This window comes from Micropterus salmoides, unplaced genomic scaffold, assembly GCF_014851395.1.
Source record: "Micropterus salmoides isolate LMB-PRFRI ecotype aquatic unplaced genomic scaffold, ASM1485139v1 Ms_hic_scaffold_19, whole genome shotgun sequence".
NCBI lineage: Eukaryota > Metazoa > Chordata > Actinopteri > Centrarchiformes > Centrarchidae > Micropterus > Micropterus salmoides.
In genome coordinates, this window is record NW_024041039.1 from 55,605 (window position 1) to 82,336 (window position 26,732).

Here is a 26,732-nt window from a genome sequence, read left to right on the forward strand (position 1 = left end):
TGACTTAAAATCATTTAGATTCTGAATTTGTTTCCCTTTCACATGAATAAAAACATTTCCACCATAAATTGGTGCAGAGGAATTCAGCAGAACGCAGAATGTAAGTGTTCAATGCTCTGGTTCAGCAGGAGTCCCCAGCACCTTTTAACACACAAAACTTTAGATGACAAACATTTAAGAAGCCAAGCAGCTTTAAAACGATCGGCGGTCTTCATGCAGTATTCCTCTGATTTTCCTTTCTAGTTCTAAAAGTGAAAGTAGAGGTGAGTCCGCAGACAGAGGTCAGGTTTAAAAAGAGAATCCCATGTGTTTGTGTACCTGTGCAGGTGAGTTCGGCTCCGTGCGCGAGGCCTTCCTGAAGACGCAAGACTCGTCTGTCCAGAAGGTGGCGGTCAAAGTGCTGAAGAGTGAGTCTGACGCTGCTGCTGCTGCTTCTTCTTCGGTTTGTGTCTGTGCAGACTGACGAGCCGTTTCAGATTCACAGAACATAAGAAACAGGACAAAATGAAAGAGGAAGCTGAAGCTCGCTCACGCTGGAAATGACAGGTGTCAAGTATTTTAGTTAAAGTTCAGTTTGAGAAGCTGAATCAGTGGAAATGTCAGCAGCACCAAGAGTCTCACGATGTGATGAATAAACTGTGAAAGCAGATTGTTAGCTGATGTACAGAGGCTGAAAGAAGTTAAACTGGAGGAAAGAACTGAAAGCAGCGTCAGAAGTAAAGTCAAGTGTGACAGACGTGAAAGAGTCTGGGGACGCCGCGCTGAACGTTACGCTTCTGCAACGTCATCCAGCAGGGCCGGTTAGGTGGTGGGTCAGTGATGGTGTAATCCTCTATCCCTGGAGGGTCCCACAGACCTGGTGCTAACAATCGGTACCCTGACTGCTGTTAGGGACCAGCATGAACTCCTCAGTGGGCCCTGGGTTCCTCCTGGTGCAGGACTCTGCCTGGTTTCATGGGCCCAGAGTGAAAGTAGGGCTGGGCGATACGGCCAAAACGGTTATTACGATAAAAACCTTTCATATCATTCGATACCGATAGTTATCACGATAAAAACCTTTCATATCATTCGATACCGATAGTTATCACGATTAAAACCTTTCATATCATTCGATACCGATAGTTATCACGAGTTCTTTCAAGTTTAAAGGCAGATTTTTGTGTGAAAGTTGAAGAAACCAGACGGTTAATTATGTTTTTAAACTTTCCTTTATGGTCAGAACACTAGATGCCAAACTGTGGATTACTGAACATCCAACATTAAAAACTATTATGATAAAATCTTTTTCACCAAATATGATAAAGTAAATCTTTTTTCAGCCCCTTTCCTCAACAAAATCATTATTCAAATAGAAAAAATGAGTTCCGACCCGACCCTTCTCCAACCTGATCCTGATTCTGACCCTGACCCAGCTGCAGCTGGTTTAAATGGTCCTGCAGCTGAGCGGATGCAGCAGCCTGTGTCTCAGTGTCTCACACACGTCTGCTGCGTCTTCTGAACAAGGAAGTCAGTTCGCTGACGTGGGACAGCGTTTAGCAGGAAACTGAGATGAGAGGTCAGATTAGCGGAAAGGTTGCGGTGATTGGTCAAAACTGCAAGTCGCGCCGAGTTCACTGCAGTTTGTTGAATTTATGTTAATAGTTGCGATCGACTGCTTGACGCCGCTGTCCGGCCCTCACGTCCCCCTGACCGGAATCTAACTGACAACCTTTGGGACGTTCTGTATCGGTGCGTCCAACGCCGCCAGGTTGCGCCACAGACTCTCCAGGAGCTCACGGATGCCCTGATCCAGGTCAGTGAGCAGACCCCCAGGACGCCATCCGCAGTCTCATCAGGAGCACGCTCATTTGGTGAAACAACGTTCAGTAAAGATTTTGAATGTTCGAGATCTGATTTATACTTCTGTGCCGTAAGAGGCCACACTTTTATACTTGTGTTGGTGTCTGCGTTGTTCTGCAATTACGCCGCCAAAACTCTAGCTGGTGGTAGCGTTATAGCGTCCACTGTGTAGACTTCGAACTTCCTGTTTAGCCCTCCGCTAACTTGAATGGGGGTAAAATAAATAAATAATAATAAAAAATAAATAAAAGCCATGCGGCTTTTCTAGACTCTCCAAATGTTATCGGACTGAGTGGATCAAACTCTGATGTGAAGCATGTCGGGGGGGCCGTGACGCTGTGACCGCTGGCTTGGCCGCTAGTAGAGGTGGCTTCATAGCACGGAGCGCTTCCTGTGGGATTGGAGCACATGAGACGTGCACATCAGGCAGCGGGGTAGCTTTGACGCGGAAGTATAAATCAGGCTTTCGCCGTTCCCCTCCTTCCTTTGAGCAGTGTAGGTGAAGTGTGCACAGGAAACTGAAGCTGAAATGTCAGATGAAGAGCAGAAATCATTTGAGCTGCTGAGGCTGTTAAACTGACGTAATGTGAGAGGAAGCAGTGAAAGGGTTAAATAACTGTGTGTGTGTGTGTGTGTGTGCGACCTCCAGCTGACATCACCTCGTCAGCTGACATCGAGCAGTGTCTGAAGGAGGCGGCCTACATGAAAGACTTCGACCACCCCAACGTCATCCAGCTCATCGGTAAAACACACACACACACACACACGACCAGGGGTCAAAGGTCAGATGGTTTGATTGACAGTTCCCCCTCGTCCAATAGGAGTGAGTCTTCACCGGCGTCCTGGCCAGCGGCTGCCGATCCCGATGGTGATTCTGCCGTTCATGAAGCACGGAGACCTGCACACCTTCCTGCTGCTGTCCAGACTGGGAGAACGGCCGTTTGTAAGAGAAGCACCTTCTTCGTGTTCTCTGAGCTCTGCTTTCATTCTTTAATCCGCCGTCCGGACGTTTTGTTCTGTCTGCACAGGCAGATTCATCAATGTCCTTTTTCAGTTAGAAGTAAATTAAACTGGAGAAACTTTGGTTTTTGTAATTTAATACATATTCAAAAGGGGAACAGTTGTCCTCGAGTCCCTGATCCTGGTAGCTGGTCAGAAGTCTGTGCACCTGTACTGACCCTGTTCCTCCACCAGGACCTGACTCTGCAGACTCTGCTGCAGTTCATGCTGGACATCTCTCGGGGGATGGAGTACCTGAGCGGCAGGAGCATCATCCACCGAGACCTCGCTGCCCGAAACTGCATGTGAGTCCACCGGTCAGCTCTCAGAAACAGAGACGCACGGAGGCCACGCCTCCTCATTTACAACACGCACGTCGGCGTCTGAGTTTTCAGGGTTTCACTTCGGCCAAGAACCAAAACAGTAAAACATGAACGGATAAAAACAGGGACCGTGTCGGGGACGCTGCTTCATGTGACGGCGGTTTACGACCACTGGAGGTTAAAACATCGTGCCTTTGGTGTGAGAGACCGTGTCCCTGAGCGAGAGGCGTGCGTCCTCTGACGTATCTAGCAGCTGTACGACGCTTTGCATAAGCTGAAGGAGGAAATGTAAAAAATAATTAATTAAACGGACACGCAAGACTTTAATCTCAGAATATCACTTCCCCTTTTATTGTTACTGTTTTTACCAACAAGCCGTCATAGTTTTATGAAGGTAAATAAGTAAAACGGCAGGTTTTTGGTCAATAAAAAAATAATTAACAACATTTGTGAAATGAAGTTTGCATTTAATTTAAGTCCAAATCTTTTATTCTGTCCCAGAGTTCACCGTGTCACAGCAGCAAGGGAGAAACAAACGAGCAATAGATATCATGAGATATTATCACTGTGTCCAGCAGCAGATGTGTTATTGAAATGTTTGCCGTGTGTTTCAGGCTGAGTGAGGACATGGCGGTGTGTGTCGCAGACTTCGGCCTCTCCAAGAAGATCTACAGCGGAGATTACTACAGACAGGGCTCGGTCTCCAAGCTGCCGGTGAAGTGGATCGCTCTGGAGAGTCTCGCCGACAACGTGTACACCACACAGAGCGACGTGGTACTGACACACACACACACACCCAGGGTCACATGTGACCTGCAGCCGGCCAATCGATCAGCGGAGTTCAGTCCCTCCACCAATCACACAGCTCGTTACAGCTTCTGATTTCTACTGTGTGTGTGTGTGTGTGTGTCTCAGTGGGCGTTTGGCGTGACGATGTGGGAGATCATGACTCGTGGTCAGACGCCGTACCCCGGCGTGGAGAACTCTGAGATCTACGAGTACCTGATCAAAGGAGAGCGACTGAAGAAACCTCCGGACTGCAGAGACGACATGTGAGTCTAATACATGGGCTAACGCCTCCCTCAGCTCTGCCTGCCAGGTCCCTGGTGACCCACCATCACACCGATCTAAAGTTTTAGCGACCGCTAAAGGAAAACCACCAGCTCCAAAATGATCAGAATTGGGGGGGGGGGCGTAAGAAAAACTCTCCCAACAGCCATTTATCAAGCAGAACACAAACTTAAATACGACATCGTTGCCTTCCAGCAGCCTCCTCCTCTCCTCTCACGGCGCTGCATTTACACCTGCAGTTTGTTTGACCGTGTCTGAACGCTCCGCTACGAAGCTCGCGCTACATGGCGGACCGGGACTCTCCCCTTCCCTCTCCAGGTCAGGTTCTCTGGGCGCTCACCTGTTCCCGTTCTCTGCAGGGAGAACTTTATGATTACTTTATGATGACTTTGCATAAACAAATGAGAGATTAAATTTAGTCATTTAGCTTTTATCCAAAGCGACTTACAATGTCTACACGTGTCAGAGGTCGTACGCCTCTGAAAAGTCTCGCCCAGGGACACGGTGGCGTCTCACACCAAAGGCACGTGTCTTATCCACTGCTTCATCGCCCCATGGAGAGCATTGTTCTTGCACAATAACTTAATGACTGAAAACAACCCACAAAAATAAAACTGCTGTTTTGTCCAACTGGAATGAATATTATAGGCTAGTGATGCTAAGCTACAGTAGCCTGTGCTTTTATATGAAATCAGTAAAGCTGAGAAACTTTTAGAGCAATGTTGCGGTCCATGGTAATGATAATCAGAAAATGGTTTTATTAGTGAAACAGCTGAATCTCAACTGATGAACTATCTGGAGGCAGCTCATCTAACATGATACTTTCTAACGTACAGCTCTACTCCTCCGGGTTGTGAGCCAGGAAAAACCCTGAGAGGGTCGAGGTTCTGCCAGTGAAGGATGCAGAGTTACATACAGCCGCTGTGTTGGAGGACGAGGTCGTGATTTCTGCTTCAGAACAGCTGATTTCACTTCAGCATCCTAAACAGTGGGAATCAGAAGTTTGTAGGTGAAACCTGTAACTCCAGGTCATCTGACACCTTCCCACCTTCCCTGTATTCTAATAATGTCGTAATGTTTCTTTCAACGTCTTTTTATTCTCAAATTAAAAAAGTTCTTATTCTGATATTCTAAAAAAAAGTAAAGGATAACGTCAGAAGACGTCTGTGGAGGTTCTCAGTCGTTCTGAAGATAGTGAAGAGGCTTCTTCAGCTCGGACAGGCTGGCGAGGAGTCCTGGCTATTTGGTTGGACATTAAAAAGAAAGCGGGCTCGAACCTTTGTCTCGTCTCCACTCGTCGCTTCCAACAAAAAAAAGGCCCCAAAAAACTTTCTAAAATATATTTTTCAGCTGTTGTGTTGTGTCTCTGTCCGCACCAGTTTGACATCCTGTCTGCTCCTCTTCTTCTTCCTCTTCAGTTACGAGCTCATGCACAGCTGCTGGAGTCCCGTCCCGAAATGTCGTCCCAGTTTCCAACATCTGGTCGGCCAGCTGGAGGCGCTGAGGCTCAGCCTGTCCCCCGCCCCCCCGCAGAAGGAGCCTTTACTCTACGTCAACCTGGAGGGGGACGAGGGGGAGCCGGGCCGAGGGGGAGCGACCGGAATCGGGGCCCCGGGGCCTGAGGAGGAGGCGACGCCGGCAGCCGGGGCCCCGAGCTGGAGCGTCCCCTGGCAGCGCGGAGCGGAGGACGAGGAGCGGGACTGGCTCATGGTGGGGTCCGGGGCCGCGCTAGCCATCGGAGGGGACTACAGATACATCATCGGCCCCTGTGGACCCCCGAGGAGGAGGAGGAAGTGGGGGGGGAGGAGGGAGGAGGAGGGGGGAGTCGACGGACACTCTACAGGAGGAGGTCAGAGACGAGGAGGACGATGTCGTCATTAATGTCTGACCAATCACAGCGCTCCTCCTCCAATACCTGAGCTGATCAGAGAGGGACGCTCACTTTAAGGCACTGAGCAGCAGCAGGCGGGTGGAGACTGAACTCTGAGTGTCTCTGAAGGTACAGACACTGAACACACCTACACACCTGATCCAGGACCTGTACACCTGATCCAGGACCTATGCAACACGGCCCCAGTTCCCCCAGTCCTCCCAGTGCTGATGGAGTTTCACCAGGTACCAAGTTTCTCTGAAAGGAAACTGCAGCATGTTGGAAACGTTTTTCCTGAGAGAATATTTCTCTCTGTGTCAGATACAGATCACCGTGACTGTTAGCCTAGCTTAGCACAGACACTGGAAGCGGAGGGAAACTGTTAGCCTAGCTTAGCACAGACACTGGAAGCGGAGGGAAACTGTTAGCCTAGCTTAGCACAGACACTGGAAGCGGAGGGAAACTGTTAGCCTAGCTTAGCACAGACACTGGAAGCGGAGGGAAACTGTTAGCCTAGCTTAGCACAGACACTGGAAGCGGAGGGAAACTGTTAGCCTAGCTTAGCACAGACACTGGAAGCGGAGGGAAACTGTTAGCCTAGCTTAGCACAGACTCAGACGTGTTTCTCTCTTTCCACCATGGAGGGACGTTATGTGGCCAGAAGTATTTGGACACCCTGAGAAAATCTGCAAACCATTTAAAATAACTGATTAACCTGTGAAAGGTTTGTGTCCCTGTAATCTGCCAGCTCAGTCGGCGCCTCTGAGGAACTAGGATGAGATTTATTATTATTTTTAGACAAAACTCTAACATCTAACAGAGTAGATTAATGAACACAGAGAACGTTTGTATTTGAACTCGCTGGCCGCGAGGAGACGCAGTTAACCCCTGCGGTTTTATTATTCCGCAGTGAGAACTGAAATAAAGTGCAGGTAAAGAAGCGTTTCACCAGGAAGTGAAACTCTTTAACCATATGAATGAATAAAGGCCAGTTTTAAACATGTTTCATTCAGTTTTTATTCTTAACACCTCTCTAATTCTCTAACGTGTTCAGATAAACCCACATTTAACTTATTATCATGTTGTGAGGTGAGTCAGTTGCACGCTGTGCTGCACAGGAAACTGCTCCTTCAAAACAAAAGACTTTTGTACAAGACAGCGACACTAAACCAGAGCTGGACCACATGACGGAGACAGAATAGCTGGGGCGTCCGGTTCTAAGTACACGCTAAATACATTTTCCCCATGTGAGGTCGTTTTCATCACGCTGATGCTCGTATTCATTACTTTTAATTATCTGATGTTATTGAAGGGGGGGGGGGGGTCATGTCATGATTGACAGCTGTGCCCTGCCGTGATTGGGTCAGCTGGGTGTGTGGGCGGGTCCTCGATACCTCGACTCTGGCTTTAATTGATGTCACCAGTGCAGGATGGCGCCATTTTGTACAGCGGGAGGAAGTGGCGGCCATCTTTATATTTGGCAATCCAGCGGCGGCCTTAAAACAACGCTGCCAGTTTCACATTTAAACACGACAAGTAAAAATATTCAAGAGAATTTATTATTATGGCTTTTGTTCTGAAGGAAGGCCGACACCAGTCCAGATTGGAGCGATGCCCTTAACACAACAGAAAGTCGGCCATTTTGGATTTAATGGTTAAATTGTTGGCAATTTACAGGTTACTTACTTTAACGAACTCCTAATTCGCCATGAAACATGCTCACATCTGCACCAGACTTTACATGTTTATACATGTCAGGGCCCTGATGCCAGTATTCAGTCAGTTGTAACGCCACCTACTGGCAACAGGAATTAGGCCCTGTGTTATAATGGTCATTTAATTTACATTTTGACAGTATGTTCCACACGTACACGAAGTGACGTTAAACTCCTACGTAAGGTGTCCAAAGTGCATGATAATTCAGAGCAGCGCCAACGACCTCGGGCAACTTCACTGCGGTCGCAACAAGCCCAGACATGTCACAGCGCGAAGGCCCATCCAACGCTGTTTGCTGTTTTAACAGTTACAGTTGCAATTTTTTTTTATTTTACCAGGAAAGAAATCCATTGAGATTTTTAATCTCTTTCACAAGGATGTCCTGGATCCTTTAATGAATCCTTTAAAGATTTAGATATGTATATGTGGTGTTTTTTATATTTTCAGCGCCTTCTGGTGTACAAACAGAGACTGTTGCTAAATGAGCTAATTTCTCTGCTGCAGTTTGGTACTTCAGTGCTCGGCTTCAGCTTCACCTGCACCAGCATGTAGCATCACCTGAAAACCAGCCTGGTGAACAGACCTTTACTGTCACATGTATTTCAGATGTTCTGAAGTCTTGAGAGCAGCCTGATCGTTTCAGGAGTTCAAGAAATGTTTGATATTTTCATTAACAAATACTTTTTAAGTCAGCTTTATTCTGTTTCCTTTAACTTTCCGCGGCGTATCATCAGCAACAACATAATCACAGCTTTTCTCTCACGTCGATCATCTGACAATGAATCTGGAGCTATTCCTATAAGCGGATCCTCGTTAGTTGTCACTAATGGAGAGCGGTACGAGCAGCGAGGAGGATCAGTTTGTTAACAGAACCAGGAAGGTGCGTTTGTGTTGCAGTTCTTCAGTTCAGGATACGATCCTCTCTATAAACAGACACCTGCATATAAAACAGATGTATCAGAGACAAGACTTTGGTGTCGGAGGCGTTCTGATTTCCATTTGCGGTCACAGTAGTTTTGACCAATCATGAGCGGGCTTTGGTTGCGTGCAGGTATAAACAGTGAGTGTGGAGAGAAAAAGCAAAACCCTTTGGCTGAAACGTCTAATAATAATCTCTGTTAGCTTTTTAAAAAAGGTGTCTACTTTCAAAGTCTCGACAGCGACGGGTTCCAAGATCGAGGATATGATAACAAGACCGTTTGTCGTCGGGCTGACGTTACGTTGTGTTCGAGGCCCTAATGAGCCGTTCTGCTGATGTATTTTGAAATGCATTTGTTTTCATATTTACAGCACAAACAATAAGATGGTTGTTTCAGGTAGTGCTCACCTTTCAGATGTGAATATATGCAGTCTTTTAGTTGTCTGTTGTAGCAAACTTAACATCTTTCAGTTTTTGGGCTGTTGGCTGAGGGGACCGGGCATTTTGTAATATTTTCTGATGTTTCTAGACTGCAGAATAATCGATAATTAAAGCCGGAATATTCTACGTATGCATTATCAGGTACAAATGTTCCCTCCTGATGTCAAAACGTAGTTGTATGCCTTTATTATATCAGTTTATATTGTGCTAATAAGGTGCATTTCACTAAATAATGTGTAATACATGCACAATGCACAGAGCAGGGAGGGGGGTTGGGGGCCCACGGCACATGAGCCCGGGGCCCTTGCAGCGTGTTAATCCGGCCCTGGCTGCTGCAGATGATGTTGTGCGTTTTTCTGTTTTACATGAACTCACTTCTACATTTCCTCTAACACTGAAATGAAGCTGAAGTTTTTAATTACTTGAAGTGTGTAAACTGTCCTTTAGAGTATCACTGAACACGTGTACTTATGTTGTATATTTGAGTCAGATGTACTATAGAAGATGTAATTCTGTATTTTAAAGCTCTGGGATGTTTTATTGATCCTGGAAATCAAGTGGTTTCTGTGTTGGAGGTGTCTGACTGTCAAACTGTGTAGCTAAAGGTTAATTTCCTGACGTAAGTTAAACTTTTCCGTCTGCACCACTCTTCATGTCAGGATATCAAGGGACAGTATGTTTTAAGATGTTTTTGTATGTTGCCTCAAAGAGATCAAACCCTGAATTTATTCAAGACCCAAGCTGACGTCTTCCTGTTGTCACGTCCTTACCTGTGTGACTGCAGATCTGTACAGAGAGCAGATGTGTGAGACTCTGGACAAACAAATAAAGCGTCATTTGTGCCACATTGATTTCTGTATTGTTTCATATTATTACCAACAGCTTTTAATCCACGCTGAGGAGGAACAGTCAGCTGATGAGCCGTCCTGAGAATCTGACTGAAGGCTCACCTGAAAAATAATACATCAGTCACACCTGAAGAGACTGACAACTCATACTACAGAGGAACCGGGGGAATATAACCAGTGTGTTAGTTTCCTGAAGAAGTGAAAACAGAATTACATTAAAATAACTTGTCTAGTTTACAAGTAAAAGTAGCACTCAAGGTGAGGAAATACTGCATCACAAGTGAAATGTCTGCACTCAGTTATACTTAGTAAAGTAGTAAATGTACATAAGTACTGCCTACAAAATGTTCCTTAAAGTGCAGAAATGACCTCTGTGTTATTTCTTCTCTATGGACTGTTTATACTGATGCATTACTGTCCATAACATCTTCCTGCACTAATAGTTTGAGGTGGAGCTGATTAATATTGTATGTACTGTAATTGTACACACGATTATATAAAAATGTTTTATAGGTAAAAAGGTTCCCACTTTTTTCTAGAGATCATTTTCCAGGACATTTTCAGTGATCTGGCTGGTGTGACAGACACGGATAACGTCATACACTAACGTGTTCCTCTCTGCAGAGGTCTGATTTTAACAACATGCAACAGTTTAAAACAAGCTCAGAAGAACAAAATTAAACTATTTTCCTCTCATTTTCCATGACTGGAAAACGCGTGGGAAGCCTGTTAAAGTAAGCTGAAGCCGTCAGAAGTATAATGCAGCAAAAAGTACAATATTTCCCCCTTTAAATGTAGGAGTAAAAGTAGATAGCAGCATAATATGGAATTCCTTAAGTAGAAGTACTATATCCTTACAGTACTTGAGTAATTGTACTTAATACTTAATTTATTCATAGCACCATATTTAAATTATGACTTTAATTTCTAATTGTTCCTTTAAATCAGAAATACTTTATTGATCCCCGAGGGGAAATTCTCTATCAATATCATTCAAATAAATATAATTCACTGTAAAACCACTTCTTCACACGAGGACGACCGTAAATAACTGCAATACTGCACAGTATTTATTCTTTTATAACTTGTCAATTATATTTATTATGTAGGTTTGTGTCTATTAAGCACCAAAGCAGATCCTTTTATCTGTAGAAACTACTTGGTAATAAAGCTGATTCTGAGTGAAACTGGATAAACTCTGCTGCTTACAGCCAAGATCTGAAGTCATTTATTTCTTCAGATGGTATCTTCCTCTTGGATTCCGCATAGAAACTGGGTCAACTCGACATGTCCACATACAAAAGGAGCGTTTTTCTCTCAAGATGGAGGCTCTGCCGAACCCTCTCCCACCGCCTCCATGTTACAGGGGAACTTGTGCCAACATAAATGATACGTGCCTCTTCAATAAATAACGATGCGTGACGTTGAAACGTTTCTGTAAACGTCACACAGCGATTCAGTGTTTAGTGACCTGATGGGGCGCTTCAGATACAGGTCTGTGGCAGCAGACGGTTACCTGGCGAGCAGCACACCGGTTTAGCTGCTTGTCGGTTAGCTCTTAGCCTGGGAGCTAACTAACGAAAATAGCCCTGTAGATGTCGCTGCGGCTCATTTTGCGTTTACCTCCATCTGCATTGGGGGCCGCGTTCAATGTGGAAGATGACCAATAAGAACAATCACAAGACCGACACATCAAATCACATATACACTCAAAATATGAGACAAAACACCTGATTTATATTAAGTTTTCACAACGCGCATGCGCGCCTCTGCGGCACAAACACACGCGCGTGTCGTAAGTGTGACCACAGCTGAGGCGGTTTAACGTCGGTTAAACTGACTTTATTAACGGTAAAGGAGCCAACAATGGCTGCTGCTACCGTCGACGGTGACTTCCTGCTGTGAATCTGAGGATGTAACACCGGTTTCAACTAGCTGGCTGTGTCCCGTTCAATGCACGCGCAGCAGCCTCATGCAGCCCTTTGTTTGTTAGAAGCGGCGGATCATCTCTGCGGATCCTCCCCGCACCGCTTCCGTTAACGTTACCACACTCGCACGGATCACTTCCCTCTCCGTTAACGTTACCGTACACGACAAGCCACCGAGTGAAAGAACGGGGACATTTAACGCTGTCGTCCCGGATTCCCGCGGGTAGTGAAAACAACATGGAGTCCGCTGCTGCGCCGTAATGTGACAGAACGAGTGATCCTGTCTCCTGGATCTCAAACATAACACAGTTAAACACACATTTACACTGAGCTGAACCCATTTTGGGAAACACCACCAGAAACTACGACCCATAACAAAGAAGGCAGAAGCGAAGGCGCGATTTCACAGCCACAGTTAACCATCTCATCGCCACAGTGAACTTCAGGCTGTGTTCTTGTTTTCTTTCACACCGGCCTTTAAACAAATCTCCTCGAGCAGCAGTTGAACTGTTCTGTTTCCGGCCGTAAGTCAGGGTCCCCGCAGGAAATAGTTCCCCTGTTCTGTCGGTGGTTTTTGATCACGAAGCCCCTGACAAGCCTCACGGCGTCCATTTTTCCCTGATAACGTTAAACTGACCCGGTTTGACTAAAACAGGAGTTCACTTCTGCTTCTGAAGGTAAGCAGACAAACGTCTGTCGGTCATGGCGTCTGTCCACCGCATCCCAGGCGGGTTTTATATTCCAATAAACGGTCCAGCAGGAGGAGGTAAATCTACAGAATGGAAGAAGACGCGGTCCCGCGGTCCTACAGCTCTTCCCCCGCAGGTACCGGCGGCAGAACCTCCGGTGCCGCCGGGACGAGTTTTGAACCAGGTGGCGGCAGCAAGATGGCGTCCGAGGCTGCGCAGTACCGGAGAAGACGAGGACGGGCGCTGACGTTTCAGCGCAAGGACACCGCATGCAGTTATCCCCCTCAGTAAGAACATAACCACGGTGCCGGAGATGGTTTTACGGCGGAATAACAGACGGTAGCGCTCGGATTCATGTCACACCGTCGAAACACTCGATCTGTTCCACCACGCAGAAGGTAATCCGTGTGCTGTTATGGGAGCACATGGTCGCAGTGGGCCAGGACGGACCGACCGAGAGGGTTTAGTGTTTACTGGGAAGCCATTACCGGGCTCAGCATCAGGCCTGCTGCTGCTAGCTAGCTGCAGTCTCTTTAAAGGCCACCTTTAGTCTCATGCATCCACAGTTAAACATGTCTCTGTGAAGCTAATCTGAAATACTTCTTGTTTGCTGCGAGGTAAAGTTTCCTGAACCTAGCATACTTTATTAATTATCTATTTGCTTAAGTTTACAGTTGTTGCTGCTGGTAAATACCAACATGCAGATCAGTTCAAGCATGCATCATGGAGGGACAATAGCTTTTTTAAATACAGTCCTATGGACAAATTAGTTGTAAATTCAACATGTACAGCACGTGAACGGATTTTGGTCATTGACTAAAACTTAACAGACTGCTGGACGTGTGGGGAACGGTTTGGTATGTTGTGTGGCGATAATCAGGTTGTCACATTTGGGAATTTACACACTGTTGCATGATGCTTTGTCTTTAACACATGCTGGCCAGCCGATCTAAGCAGCTATATAATTATCAACACACATTTTAAAAATGGCACAGACCTGATGAGCGTTGAACTGCAGGCGGGTAGCGATTCTGAAGTTAACCAGCTAAAGGTTTTGTTTTCTGCCCTGAAAAGAATGGAGTTTACAATATATTTGAAAGGCCACAGTCTGACTTTACACTTAAAAACACATTTAAAGCTGCTTTGAATAAATGTGGCCCCTAGTGGACAAACTGAATCAGACTCCCAGCAACACCATCACCTCATCGTAATGGCTAACATCTTAGCAAATAGTTGCTACATATTGAAGCTTTGAACATGTTGTTACGTAAATGTTTGCAACATTACATGTTTGGAACAACCACATCACATTTTCTTCAAGGCTGCAAACCCGAAAAGGTCGTGTCTGCGACATTTCTTTATTAATTCAATGCGGAAGAAGTCGAAATTGAACATACTGTAAAGGCTAAGTCCCCCGATCAGACAGAACGTGTATTTTCCAGTGAGAGGTGTCTTTTAAATCGTTTCCTATTGGCAGTGAGCGTCCTGCGCGCTGTTTGTGCGCCCTGGGCGCCTGCCTCGTGTTTTCAAAGAAGCACTCTGAGCGCACAAAATAAAAAAAATTCAACTCTGAGCAGAAAAGCGCCCGACGTCATTTGCGTTTTTTCAACTGTCCAATCAGATGAATAGAGAGGCGGGCCCTCAGTTGTGGTGGCGAAAGTTTCCAGTTGCTTGGATTGTCCGGAGACAAACTGTCCCCTTGTCATCCTAGAATAAGCTTTGAACCAACCATCATAAAAACAAAGCTCCTGGACCAGCTGGCGGTGCTACCAGCTGGCGGTGCTACCAGCTGGCGGTGCTACCAGCGGCGTCTCCTCTTTCTGAGGGTCTCCTGCTTCACCTCTCACCCTCAGACAGCGGCAGAGCAGCCGCCCTGCGTTTGTTTTTAAAGCAACAACAGACCCAGACCTGTGAGCTGTGATGAAGTTTCTGCTAATATGACAAAGATTACAGATCGCTGGCGCTAAAATCTTTGATTAGTCTGACAGGACAGCTGATTCGGTGGTTGCCTAGCAACATAAAAAAACGCAGCGCACTGCTCCAAATTCAACCAAAAAGGCCCAGAACGCTTTCTGTCTGATCGGGCCTAAGGCAGCGCACAGTGAAATCCACAGAGATACTGATTGTTCTTCTTCAGAGCGCTGTAATAATTATGACAGTGAGTGAATGATAATTTTTTAAAGACAGAAAACTTTGTGAATGAGCAAATTTTAACGATTCTGCTCTCATGTGATCAGTCTCAATCAATCATGTAGTCAGTCAGTCATGCGCTCTGCTTGCTGTCCGTCAGACTGAAGGCTGTGAAACAAGCAGCAGATTGGATCAGAAACTGAATCGGTGGATCAACAGAGTTGGTTTGATGTTGAGAAGCGTTGCTGTGGCTCACGGTGATCATTAAAGTAAGCCACAAGAAGCAAAATTTTAATAAATCCATCACTTCATTCTGATTCTGATATTTCCCATCTCACCATAGTTTGCTGCCAGGTGGCGGCATGCAGCTGGAACAGTCCTGTCACGTTTTAATAAAGCAACTCAGGGAGTATTTATGTAGCAGAGACGTGTGTGAATCCCAAAAACTATTTTATTAGAAAGAAGAAGCTAGCACTGTTACAGAGTCCATGTCTGGGAGGGGTTCTGAAGTCTGCTTTGTATTAACCAATAGACTATCAGTCCAGCGTTCACTCGTCTTTCCTCATTTGGTTCATTAATTCTGCAAAAAATATTTGGCTTGCTGGGTGTTAATTGTTTATCACGACGCTTGTTTACATCAGCAGCTTTACATTTAGCGAAGGGCAAGGTGTGGGTTGTAAGAGGCTGGATAGCCGCTTATTTTTAAACGGGGGTCAGTGAGAGGTGGAGAGACACAGGTTCATATTCTTAAACTGGATTCAGCCTGGTCCAGGGTTCAGTGAGAGTGTGAGCTTTGGAGTGGCGTATTGGATTATTTCAGCAGCTATAAGCCGTCTTTCGACCAAAGGTACCCAGGACGTTTAGTCCCAGGATCAGCAGCTCGCAGCTCTCGCTTCCTGTTTCCGCCTGAGTGTCGGAGTAATGTGATTTTTAACGTGCTTTATGACCTGTTGTAATCAGCTGGTCTGTTTGTTTAGGAGAGGAGGGGGGGACGTACATCGGCTCCTTGTAGAAAACTCCTGAATGATGAAAGCTTAAAACAACAACTCTGGACCCAGAATTTAGCTGGACTCTATCAGCTGTTAGCTGCAAACACACCGCAGGACTAGCTGCACACTGGCTGCTGTTTACAAGTTATAAATATAATACAGATGTACGATCTCGATCCGACATCAGCGAGACTTGTGGGTGCTATCTGGGTGTCGATCGTGATTTATTTGATTTGCAAATTTCATTGAGTCAACGGTGGAAGAGAGATGAGCAGTAGCTACAAATGCCGTTTTTCTATTACCTGTACCAGCTCGCCCCGTCTCGGCCCACCGTGCCCCTCAGTGTAGCTGGTCGTCATAGCGACGCCGCACACAACTGCTGAAACGTAATGTTCAATGCGACCCACACAGCTGTCTCTGGGTTTAAGTCAAAGCGTTTGAACCTTCCTCAGAATGTAAAGACAGATAAGCGGTATGAAAAGCTTCCAGCTGTGTTTTCCTCTGGCGTTGTTGCTGCAGCGGTCTGTGTGACGGCGGGAGCAGAGGGCTCTGTGAGCGGCCGGCCGGCCTCACACGCTCCTCCCGCGGGTCACAGCAGGCTTCAACCCGCAGCCACTCGCGGAGCTCCTCAACTCCAAAAACTCTCAAGCACACTTGTGTTCCGCCATCACTTCTCATAAAACTGTCAATATTATAATATCTACACAGCTGATTTCACCTCAAAACTTCTCAGAAGTGGATTTAGTGATGAAATAACGTGTGAAAACTGTAAAATATAAAACTTCCTGCTGCTGGCCTCTGTCTGGCGCGCAGTGATGATACAGTGAATAGTGACGATTCTCTCTGACCAATCAGCGGGTATGTCGTGTTTTGTTTTAGTATCGCCTCAGCTCGACTGTAACCTCGACAGAGGTGATACGAAAAAAAACTTTTCCGCAGTGGAAAACCAGAGGCGAGGCGAGGCGAGCTGGTACCGTGCGGTGGAAAAGGGGCTAAAGCGGATTCAAAACAGCTGAAATGCTCATGTAAAGCGAGTAGCCTCACCTAGACCATTCAGAAATACACTGCAAGGCAAGCCCCACCCTCCCAAGTTCCAGTTCTTTTGGTATGCACTACCCCCCAAACAGGGACTTTGGGGGTAAAAGTGCCCGGAACTTAACGGAATGCGGTGAGTTCATCCAAAGGTTCCTGGTTCCAGGGGGAAGTTCCTGCGGTGAAAACGCAGCTTATGCTTGTTTAGTCAAATTCCTTATAGGCACCTCCCGCAACTTGGCAGCCATCTTGGTAACCCCTCCGGGGCGTTAGGCTATTGGTGGACTAAAGGCTCGAATAGCCTATACTCTGGAGCGGACTACTTCTGTTTACTACTGTCTGGAGTCAGCTTGGTGGACTCGTTCCACACATGCGCAGTAGATCGGTTGGTGCTCTGATAGCATAGTCGGTTGGAAAAAATGGGAGGCACGCAGATATCCGCACAGAGCCTGTGTGAACCCCCCCGATGACAGTTTTTTCGTCATGCGGAACTGCACTTTGACTGGTCAGCAGTCAGCAGTAAGCGTATATGTTTTTAGAAGGCACCGTAGAATTTTCTAACACACTCTGCGAGTACTGCAGATCACATTTGACACCTTTTCACACAGTATTTTGGCGGACATGTAGAGCATCTGATCTGTCACACACCTGCTCCTCGTCGCCACCACAACATTTGAAACTGTCGCAAACCTCAGCTGTGCTCTGACGTCAGTGGAACCACACGATTGGCTTGATGTGTTTCTTGACTCAGCTGTTAAAAGCAGACTATTGGCTTTCTTACGGGAGGGGAGGGATGTGTGCATACAACCGCCTTCATTGGCGTTACGGGCTTTCCCCATAGAATTCTGTTCAGGATTCTTTAAATGGCGTCTCTTTCTAAACAGTCACAGGTTTAGCTCCTGATTACAGCGATTTAAGCGAGATTTGTACTTGACAGAAGAGATTACAGTAGTGCTAACGGCTGTACTTACTGAGTCTATTAATTAATTACTGAGTAGAAGATTACAATCAGTAGCCAAAGTAATCATGTTTCCATTCGTTCATGTTTTGCTAGATGTGTCAAAATCAGCAACAATCTCTACTGGCGTTGTACAAAACAATGGTTGACCAATCAGAGTGCTCGTTGTCTTCATGTGGTATCTCTTTAGTTGTCCAGACAAGACATTTTAGAGGTGGCGCACATCAGTTACGTTTGTAGCTTCAGTGGCTTCGTGTGCGTGGTCTCTTGGTACACCGTAACTCTTAACACACAACAGCAAACTCACAAATATCCCTTAAGTGTTCCGTTTTTTCTTTGATGATTTGCATCATATCAAATAGTTAATGAAAGTTTATCATTTTGTTTTTCAGGATGCTGTCTTGAACCATGGTACAGATGTATAAAAAGCAGGACCCTCCTCCCCTTTAGATGTCTGGGACCTGTTCATGGCTTCTAAGAAGAAGCAGAAAGGAATGGTTCTCCATCAAGAAGGGGCAACCACCCCTGCAGCAGCACCTGCAGGGGACCATCCCTCTGCATGCTTTGTTGTTCCAAAACTAGGGAAGGCGAGTGACGGTGGGATGGAGCAAAGCACCGGTGGAAGCAGTGAAGAGGCAGATATGATGGGTAAACCAATTATGTACCCATCAAAGGAAGCCATCAGGACTTCTGTTGGACTCCTTTCTGCGAAACATCCTGCCAGTTCAAACTCTCAGCCAGACAATCTCTCACCAGACAGCATCTGCAAAGGCATCCGAGTGACGCTGGACAACAACAGCATGTGGAACGAGTTTTTCAGATGCAAAACGGAGATGATTCTGACTAAACAAGGCAGCAGAATGTTCCCCTACTGCCGCTTTCGCATCTCTGGCTTGCATGCATCTCGGAAGTACTTGTTGATCATGGACATTCGACCATTGGACAACAGTCGATACAAATGGACCGGCAAGAGCTGGGAAGTTGCTGGAAAGGCAGAGTGTCATTTAAAGAGTCAGCCATTCGCTCATCCAGATTCCCCGTCAACGGGTCAACACTGGATGCAGAGTCCAGTGTCCTTTTACAAACTGAAGCTCACAAACAACATCTCAGACCAAGAGGGGAACGCCATCCTGCATCCGATGCACCGCTACTTGCCACGACTGCACGTGGTCCAAACTGACAAAGCTGCTAAAGACTTAAAACTAACTGGTCCCAATGTTGTCACATTCACGTTCCCCCAGACTGAGTTTATGGCAGTCACTGCTTACCAGAACTCACGGTTTTCTCAGCTTAAAGTCGACTACAACCCGTTTGCTAAAGGACTGAAGGAGGACGGCTCCAGTTTGTTGGGCCCAAAGCTGAAATTGAACTCTTGCAAAGACTCGCATAAAGGCGGTGACACGACAAGCAACGAGCAGAACCCTGTGAAGAAGAGCTTGAAGTCTTTGCTTGCAAACCATAAACCTAGAAGCTCAAAAACAGCAGACTCAAAGCCTTCTGTGTCGGGTGATCTCCAGAAAAATTCCACTACAAACAAAGATCAGTCAGCTGCCAAGGTCACCGGGGAATGTTCGCGGTAAGAGTTCTACAGTACAAGAAAGACCAACTTGTAAATTGGCATGTTTCGGAATACATTGTAGTCTAGTTTCATGGCTGGTATTTTGTTAGCTACTGCATCTTGTGCTTCCTTTACTCTTCACCAAATGATACTACATATATCTCAGTGAAACTGTATGTCGCCAGTTATCCATAAGAAACAACTTTGCACCATGAAGGGAATCTTTGCCTTTCCTTACTAACCCCATGTTCACACAAACAGCCTCAAACACTGTTGGTTGTCTGTGGGTTTGTGGCTCTGGTACGTCAGATGATATTTGCAATAAAGTTGAACCCTAACCAACTTCTTCAGGTTGCGCAGCAGGGTCTTGAATTGCGAGGGAAGGTGTCAAAATGTTTTTGGAGCTTCTGTTTGAAATGAATGGCAGCCTGTCTCTCCTCGAGTGTTAAAGTCCTTATGTGTGAACGGAGGGGAGTTGCTGTGTTTTGACACCAAGAATTAACCCAATGCGTGAAGCTTGGCTGTGACTAGTTAATGTTATTTTTGTTTTAATAACCAGACCGTATGTCATAGTTTTGTACTGCAGTATCACGACGTGCTGATGTCACTAATGTGGTGTTTTTATTGTTTGATTTCCTTCAGCAACAATTCACGTCCAGCTCAGAAGTTATTTTCTGAACTTATTCGGGAGGCTCACGTTTCACTGCAAAGATGCAACCTGGAGCAGCTGGCCATCAACAACGGCAGCACCTCTCACAGAACTGAGCAAACTAACACCACAACTCTGACAAACAACGTACAAGATGTTCCCAAGAGGGACAGTTTGTCAGTCAAAACACATGGAGAAAAATCACCTGCAAAGAAAGGTGAATCTGTAACAAAAAGGAAAGGGAAGGACGACAAGGACCCTTTGAATTCATTGAACTGTAAAAACAATGTTAGAACAGATTGTTCTGAGGTCAGTAATGTTGCTGCACTGTCCCAGAACTCCTCTGTGGACTCCGTAGACCCCCAACGTAAGCCCGAAACCCCATCAAAGGAGAAAGTAAAGCAGCACAAACAGCCAGTCCGTCTGCCTCTGCCAGCTCTCGCTCTTTTTTTGAAGCAACATTCGACGAAATCTAAAAAGGTCAAGAGCGACCCGGACACTCCCTCTCCAGCACTCCCATCTGAATCTACTGCTCTACTGAGTTCTACTGCAGCTTCTGCATGCCCGCCTTCTGATCACGCGGCAATGCGACTGGTCCCTTGAAGGACCTGATTGGTGATGGCACCAAATGCAACAACCAGGCCTCGGGATGTACTCCTCTTCATGCGGATGAAATGGTTTTTAGTGTTACGGGACAGCCAGCTGGAACTGCCCAGCAGCCTTCCAGTCCATCGTATCCAGATGCTATTGCCACTGCTGATCCAAAGGGACACAGAACTGATGATTTCTTTGCCTCCATTTCATTTGCTGAAAGCCCAGGCTCAGAGCCAGCAGTACCAGATGTTACGCCAGTATTATCCAACTCTGATCAGACATTTTGTACCCTTGGAACATCTGTATATACCAGTTCGTCAACTCTTACTACCTCTTCTGCATCTCCCGTTTTGTCACCACCCTATGACACAGCGATACCTGCCCCAAACTCGCCACAAACCTCAACCATCACTGAGTCTTCCTCACTACCTTCAGATGACCCCACCATGAAGTCTGATTCTTTGCTTCCTGACCCTGAGTGTTCTTCTTTTGGCTTCGAGACTTTGTCCCCAGCAAGCTCTCCAGAACCTTTACCTTCCCTGCCCACCGCGTTAGCTTTAGAACTCAACTCCACTACTTCTGAGCCAACTCTAAAAGCAGTACCGGAAGAGCTACCGCTTGGCAAAGACGTTACCCCATGTGTGTTTAAATGGCATACAGTGTTACCTCCGCCTGAGCCATACATGGAGACTTCATTTACACCATTTCAGCACTCTCCCGACGCTCATCCTTTAGCGTCTGTTATGTCACCTTCATTGCCTTCTCAGACTCCCTCCCACCCTGAACAACAGACTCTTGACACATCCAGGCCTCCAGCGGATGCTGCTCCGTCATTTCAAGAAAACGAACAGTTGCTGCCCTTCCCTGCAGAACTGTCCCCCCTCGCACTTCAGTTGCCGCTGTCTCCAACCTTCTCTTCATTAGACGGAGAGGGATTGTCACCCACACCGTCTCTCGCAGACCTTGTACATTTTTTCTCCACCGATGATGACCTTGCGATGGGGGTGGAGTTTTCCAACGCAGAGACAATGGCAGTTCCCTGCCCACCTCCAAGTGCTGTAGAAGCAAATGCGCAGGACCCTTTTCAGCAGGTGACACCAACCCAAGCCAACAAATCCTCCAGGCGCAAGAAGAAGTCCCGGCAGCGAAAGCTTGCTAAGACGGGACTGAATCAGAAGACGGACGACTCCAACTACACTAGCATGCAGCCTAACCTGGAGGAAGTGGAGGAGCATTATTTATCTCTTTCACATCAAAGGTAAAACTAAATAGACCTAGATCTGGTTTTGTGTGGTGCAATGACTTTTCTGTGATAAAATTCCCAGGACGGCTGCATTTTCTGTTAAATTACAGTAACTTTGATATAGAGTTGAATATGAAGTCAACCACCGGAGAACAAATATTGTTGGCTGTTTTGAAGCATGTGAACTCTGACATCAGTGGGAAGCGCGTTTGATGCGTTCTATGCCTGTCGAACGAGTCCCGTCAAACGATGTTGGTGCTGACAGGTGGAAACGATGACGCAGACGCTCACGTTTGGCTTCCTGATTGGCTCTGATCCATGAATCTGCCAGGCTGAAGTTATCTACTGATATTAGCTCATCACTCACATATAAACACACACCAAGCTGCTCCCGTGTCCTCTGGTCTGACATCACATGGAGCTCAACGTTGGTTGGAGTTAATTTAGGTTACAAATAGACGCAAAGTGAAACTAAATCAAAATCCATCAGGGATGAGGGTTAGCAGTTACCGTCCATCTCAACAAACAGACGTTCTTGCCTTTGAGTTTCCTTCCTTCTCTCACTCTCTTCTTTTTTTTTTTGCGTTTGAGCATCAACAGGACGAACGACAGCCTGTGACGGTATACAGATTTTTGCCGTTTTTCCATTACCAGCTCGCCTGGCCTTGCAGATAGCACCCAGAGATAGCACCCCTCAATGTAGCTGGTCGTCATAGTGACGCCACACACAACTGCTGTGACGTAATGTTCAATGCGACACACACACCAGCGACCCACACAGCTTTCTCTTTTTTAAGTTAAAACGTTCCAACCTTCCTCAGAATGTAAAGACAGATAAGCGGTATGAAAACCTTCCAGCTGTGTTTTCCTCTGCCGTTGTTGCTGCAGCGGTCTGTGTGGCGGCGGGAGCAGAGGGCTCTGTGAGCGGGCGGCTGGCCGGCCTCACAGCAGGCTTCAACCTGCAGCCACTCGCGGAGCTCCTCAACTCCGAAAATATTCAACACAATCACTTCTCGTAAAACTGTCAATATTTAAAATCTACACAGCTGATTTCTCACCTCAAAACTTCTCAGAAGTGGATTTAGTGATGAAATAACGTGTGAAAACTGTAAAATATAAAACTTTCTGTTGCTGGCCTCTTTCTGGTGCACGCAATGATGACGCAGTGAATAGTGAATATTCTCTCTGACCAATCAGCAGTCTGTCGTGTTTTCACATCACATTTTAGTTTCGCCTCAGCTCGCTTGGAACCTCGACGGAGGTGGTAAGTACCTGGAAGCAGGTACAGGTGCAACTTTTCCACAGTGGAAAACCAAACGGAGGCGAGGCGAGCTGGTACCGTGCGGTGGAAAAGGGGTTATGGATGCATATAGCTTGCAGAAGAGCTGACCCCCCTTAACCTTGAGGGTTTCAGGGGCATTATCATTGGGCCTGCCAGAGTTTCGACAATTCCCGCCCAACTATGCTGTGATTGGCTAGTACTCTTTGACACTACTGATAGAAGATGAGTTGAGTCGACTTCACAGGAGACATTTTTAATGTTCAAACAGGTGTAAGTAATTACATTAATTTCTGTAACAGAGCGGTCATTATTTTATTGGTCCTACCTGTGATTTGCTATGACGTTGGTCAGCTGTTAAGCTGATTAATTAAACTGTAATGAAATGAGAATCCTCTGACACTAACTAGATCATTTTGCATCGTCCAGTGAGGGCCCTAGGATAAACGTTGGTAACACCCAGCCTACATTATAAGCATGTTCTTCCTGTTTGAGCCTCTAGGTAATGCTCTCAGAACTTTAAACCAATGAACTTGTTGAGAATAAATGTACAGAAAATTTAAAACTCATGTTTCAGGAGGCGCTCAAACTTCACACTGTGGACTCGTCTGAAGGAACGGCGTCGCAGCCTGAGACGACACCTGAGGGTCAGAACCTGCAACAATCTGCGGACGCACCTGAGAGCGGTAACAGACACACAGACGCATGTTTCTACAGCCACACAGTGTTCACCGTTTACTGGTCAAATGTTAAATTGTTGAATAGAAGATGGATGTCAGTTAACCTCTGAGGACCAGTGTGTGTTTAGCCTAGCTTAGCATAAAGGCTGGGCATTACAACGAGCTCACAGCCGTCTTGGTTACAACAAACAACAATTTCCCAAACTGTGAGACTGTTTGTTTAATCAAAAGTGGATATCATGAAACTGTTCAGCAGAGACAGCGGAGTGTTTGGAGGAGAAGATCGCTGCCTTTGAGAAGGTTCTCCTGACAGACCTGAAGCTGATGAGACACCGACAGGTGATCCACCCTGTGCTGCAGGAAGGTGCGTCAGCTCTCACTGTAGTCACGACAATATGTGAAGATTCATTCTTGGTACGTTGCCCTGTTGATGCCGGTTTCACACACAACGCAAATTTTAAATTCCCACTTGCATGAGTGTCCAGCACGAAAAGCTTTTTCAGCGGTGCTGGTTAAACGTACAGCAGCGAGCCGCCTCTATCCTGAATGACAGGTCGCCAGTCAGCTTGTAGCCCCGCCCTAAAGCCTCCCCTGCTTCCTGGTCTCTGTTCCTCTAAATGGGACCATAATTTACTAAATGAACATCATGCTGTGTTGAAGAAGACTTGAAACTAGCGACTGAGACCATAAACTCATCAGGAAAGTGTTTACTGAGGGAATAAATCAGCTGACAAGTAGAAACATTTTCTCAGAGACTTCTTTCTGCAGCCGGTGGAGTCGCCCCCTGCTGGCTGCAGGTTCCTGCCTGGGGGGGGGCAGTGTTTTAAGTGAGTTTCTGTCTGTTATTTCTCTGTGAACTCAGTCGGTCTGAAGATGAACCTGCTGGATCCGTCTCTGGCCATAGATCTGCAGTACCTGGGAGTCCGTCTTCCTATCCCTCCTCCTGGTGTCTCTCTGGAGCCGCTGACCCAGGAGCTACCACCGCCTCAGGGTCAGTACCTTCACACAGCTGGAGATCCTGCCTCTGGTTGGCTGAGCCGACAGCACCGATCCTGGTAACACACAGACGTGTCTTTTCTTTTCTGCAGGTGTTTCTGCAGCGTTCGTGTCCAGAACCGGAAAAACAACAGACGTGACTCAGATTAAAGGTTGGAGAGAGAAATTCACTCCACCAGAGGCTCCGTCCGCTCCGGTGCCCGCCAACCCAGAAGGTCATTAAATTTATGACTGTTTTAATTTGTATCAGGGTCGGGGTTGTTAGCATTTGGTGGCTCTTAATTAAATGTAATGGTGCAGCAACTTTAGCCAAATGACCTTCAGCTGAACAGAGTAGAGCTGAAACCATTAGTTAATAAATTGATCAGTGGACTGATAAACCACAAACCATTCTGAGACATGCAGTCAGTTGGTTTTCTTAGAGGAAAAATCCCCCAAATTCAATCATTCATTTCATCTCAGATTTGAAGATTTGCTTCTTTTCTTTGTCTCCAGTGTCAGGGAATTAAATATCTTTGGGTTTTACTGACAGTCGAGCAATTACAGCAGTACTTCACAGCCCTTCTCCGAGTCAGAACTTGGTCAGAATTCAATTCAATTTTATTTATATAGCGCCAAATCACAACAACAGTTATCTCACAGCGCTTTTCATAAAAGAGCAGGCCTAGACCGAACTCTGTGATGATATTTACAGAAGCCCAACAGTTCCCACCAAGAGCAGCACTAGGAGACAGAGGCAAGGAAAAACTTCCTTTTAAGAGGCAGAAACCTCGAGCAGAACCATGGCTCAGGGTGGGGGAGAGGGGGAGAGAGGGAGAGAGAGAGAGAGAGAGAGAGAGAGAGAGAGCACACACAGTAAAGGTGATGTTGCTATAGACTAAATGAAAAATGGTACAGATATTTATAGTAGTGTTAATGGTAACAGTCGTAATGTTAATGATTATAATAACAATAATAGGACTAGTAACAATAGTTACTCAGTCAGAACTGAACTCTCAGACATGAAACACATGTTGAATCATTCAGTGGGACTTTACTTCCCAAGAACCTCATGATCTTAGCTCCAGTGACGTTAGCTCCTGTGACGTTAGCGTCAGTAACGTGATGTTAGCTTCAGTAACGTTAGCTCCTGTGACGTTAGCTTCAGTGACGTTAGCTCCTGTGACGTTAGCATCAGTAACGTGAAGTTAGCTCCTGTGACGTTAGCTTCAGTGACGTTAGCTTCCGTAACGTTAGCTCCTGTGACATTAGCTTCAGTAACGTTGGCTCCGGTACCGTTGGCTCCTGTGACGATATCTTAAGTAACGTTAGCTCCTGTGACGTTAGCTTCAGTGACGTTAGCTCCTGTGACGTTAGCTTCAGTGACGTTAGCTCCTGTGACGTTAGCATCAGTAACGTGAAGTTAGCTCCTGTGACGTTAGCTTCAGTGACGTTAGCTTCAGTGACGTTAGCTTCAGTAACGTTAGCTCCTGTGACATTAGCTTCAGTAACGTTGGCTCCGGTACCGTTGGCTCCTGTGACGATATCTTAAGTAACGTTAGCTCCTGTGACGTTAGCTTCAGTGACGTTAGCTCCTGTGACGTTAGCGCCAGTAACGTGATGTTAGCTTCAGTAAGTTAGCTCCTGTGACATTAGCTTCAGTAACGTTGGCTCCGGTACCGTTGGCTACTGTGACGATATCTTAAGTAACGTTAGCTCCTGTGACGTTAGCTTCAGTGACGTTAGCTCCTGTGACGTTAGCGTCAGTAACGTGATGTTAGCTTCAGTAAGTTAGCTCCTGTGACGTTAGCTTCAGTGACGTTAGCTTCCGTAACGTTAGCTCCTGTGACATTAGCTTCAGTACTGTTGGCTCCGGTACCGTTGGCTCCGGTACCGTTGGCTCCTGTGACGTTGGCTCCGGTACCGTTGGCTCCTGTGACGTTGGCTCCAGTAACGTTGGCTCCTGTGACGATATCTTAAGTAACGTTAGCTCCTGTGACGT

At 46.3% G+C, this 26,732-nt stretch overlaps 1 protein-coding gene and 1 pseudogene across 1 annotated transcript in view; both read left to right on the forward strand.

The window, feature by feature from the left end:
* The window catches only part of LOC119910031, a 33,727-nt pseudogene extending 27,198 nt beyond the window's left edge, over window positions 1-6,529 (forward strand).
* A 6,262-nt stretch (window positions 6,530-12,791) lies between these two features.
* The window catches only part of LOC119910764 (MAX gene-associated protein-like), a 36,548-nt gene continuing 22,607 nt past the window's right edge, over window positions 12,792-26,732 (forward strand). The window contains 9 exon segments of the mRNA XM_038729574.1: window positions 12,792-13,041; window positions 18,145-19,328; window positions 19,953-20,532; window positions 20,565-21,783; window positions 21,786-21,811; window positions 23,653-23,761; window positions 24,009-24,119; window positions 24,618-24,746; window positions 24,844-24,966. Coding sequence (XP_038585502.1) covers window positions 18,220-19,328; window positions 19,953-20,532; window positions 20,565-21,783; window positions 21,786-21,811; window positions 23,653-23,761; window positions 24,009-24,119; window positions 24,618-24,746; window positions 24,844-24,966 — 3,406 coding nt within the window. The 5' untranslated portion in view covers window positions 12,792-13,041; window positions 18,145-18,219.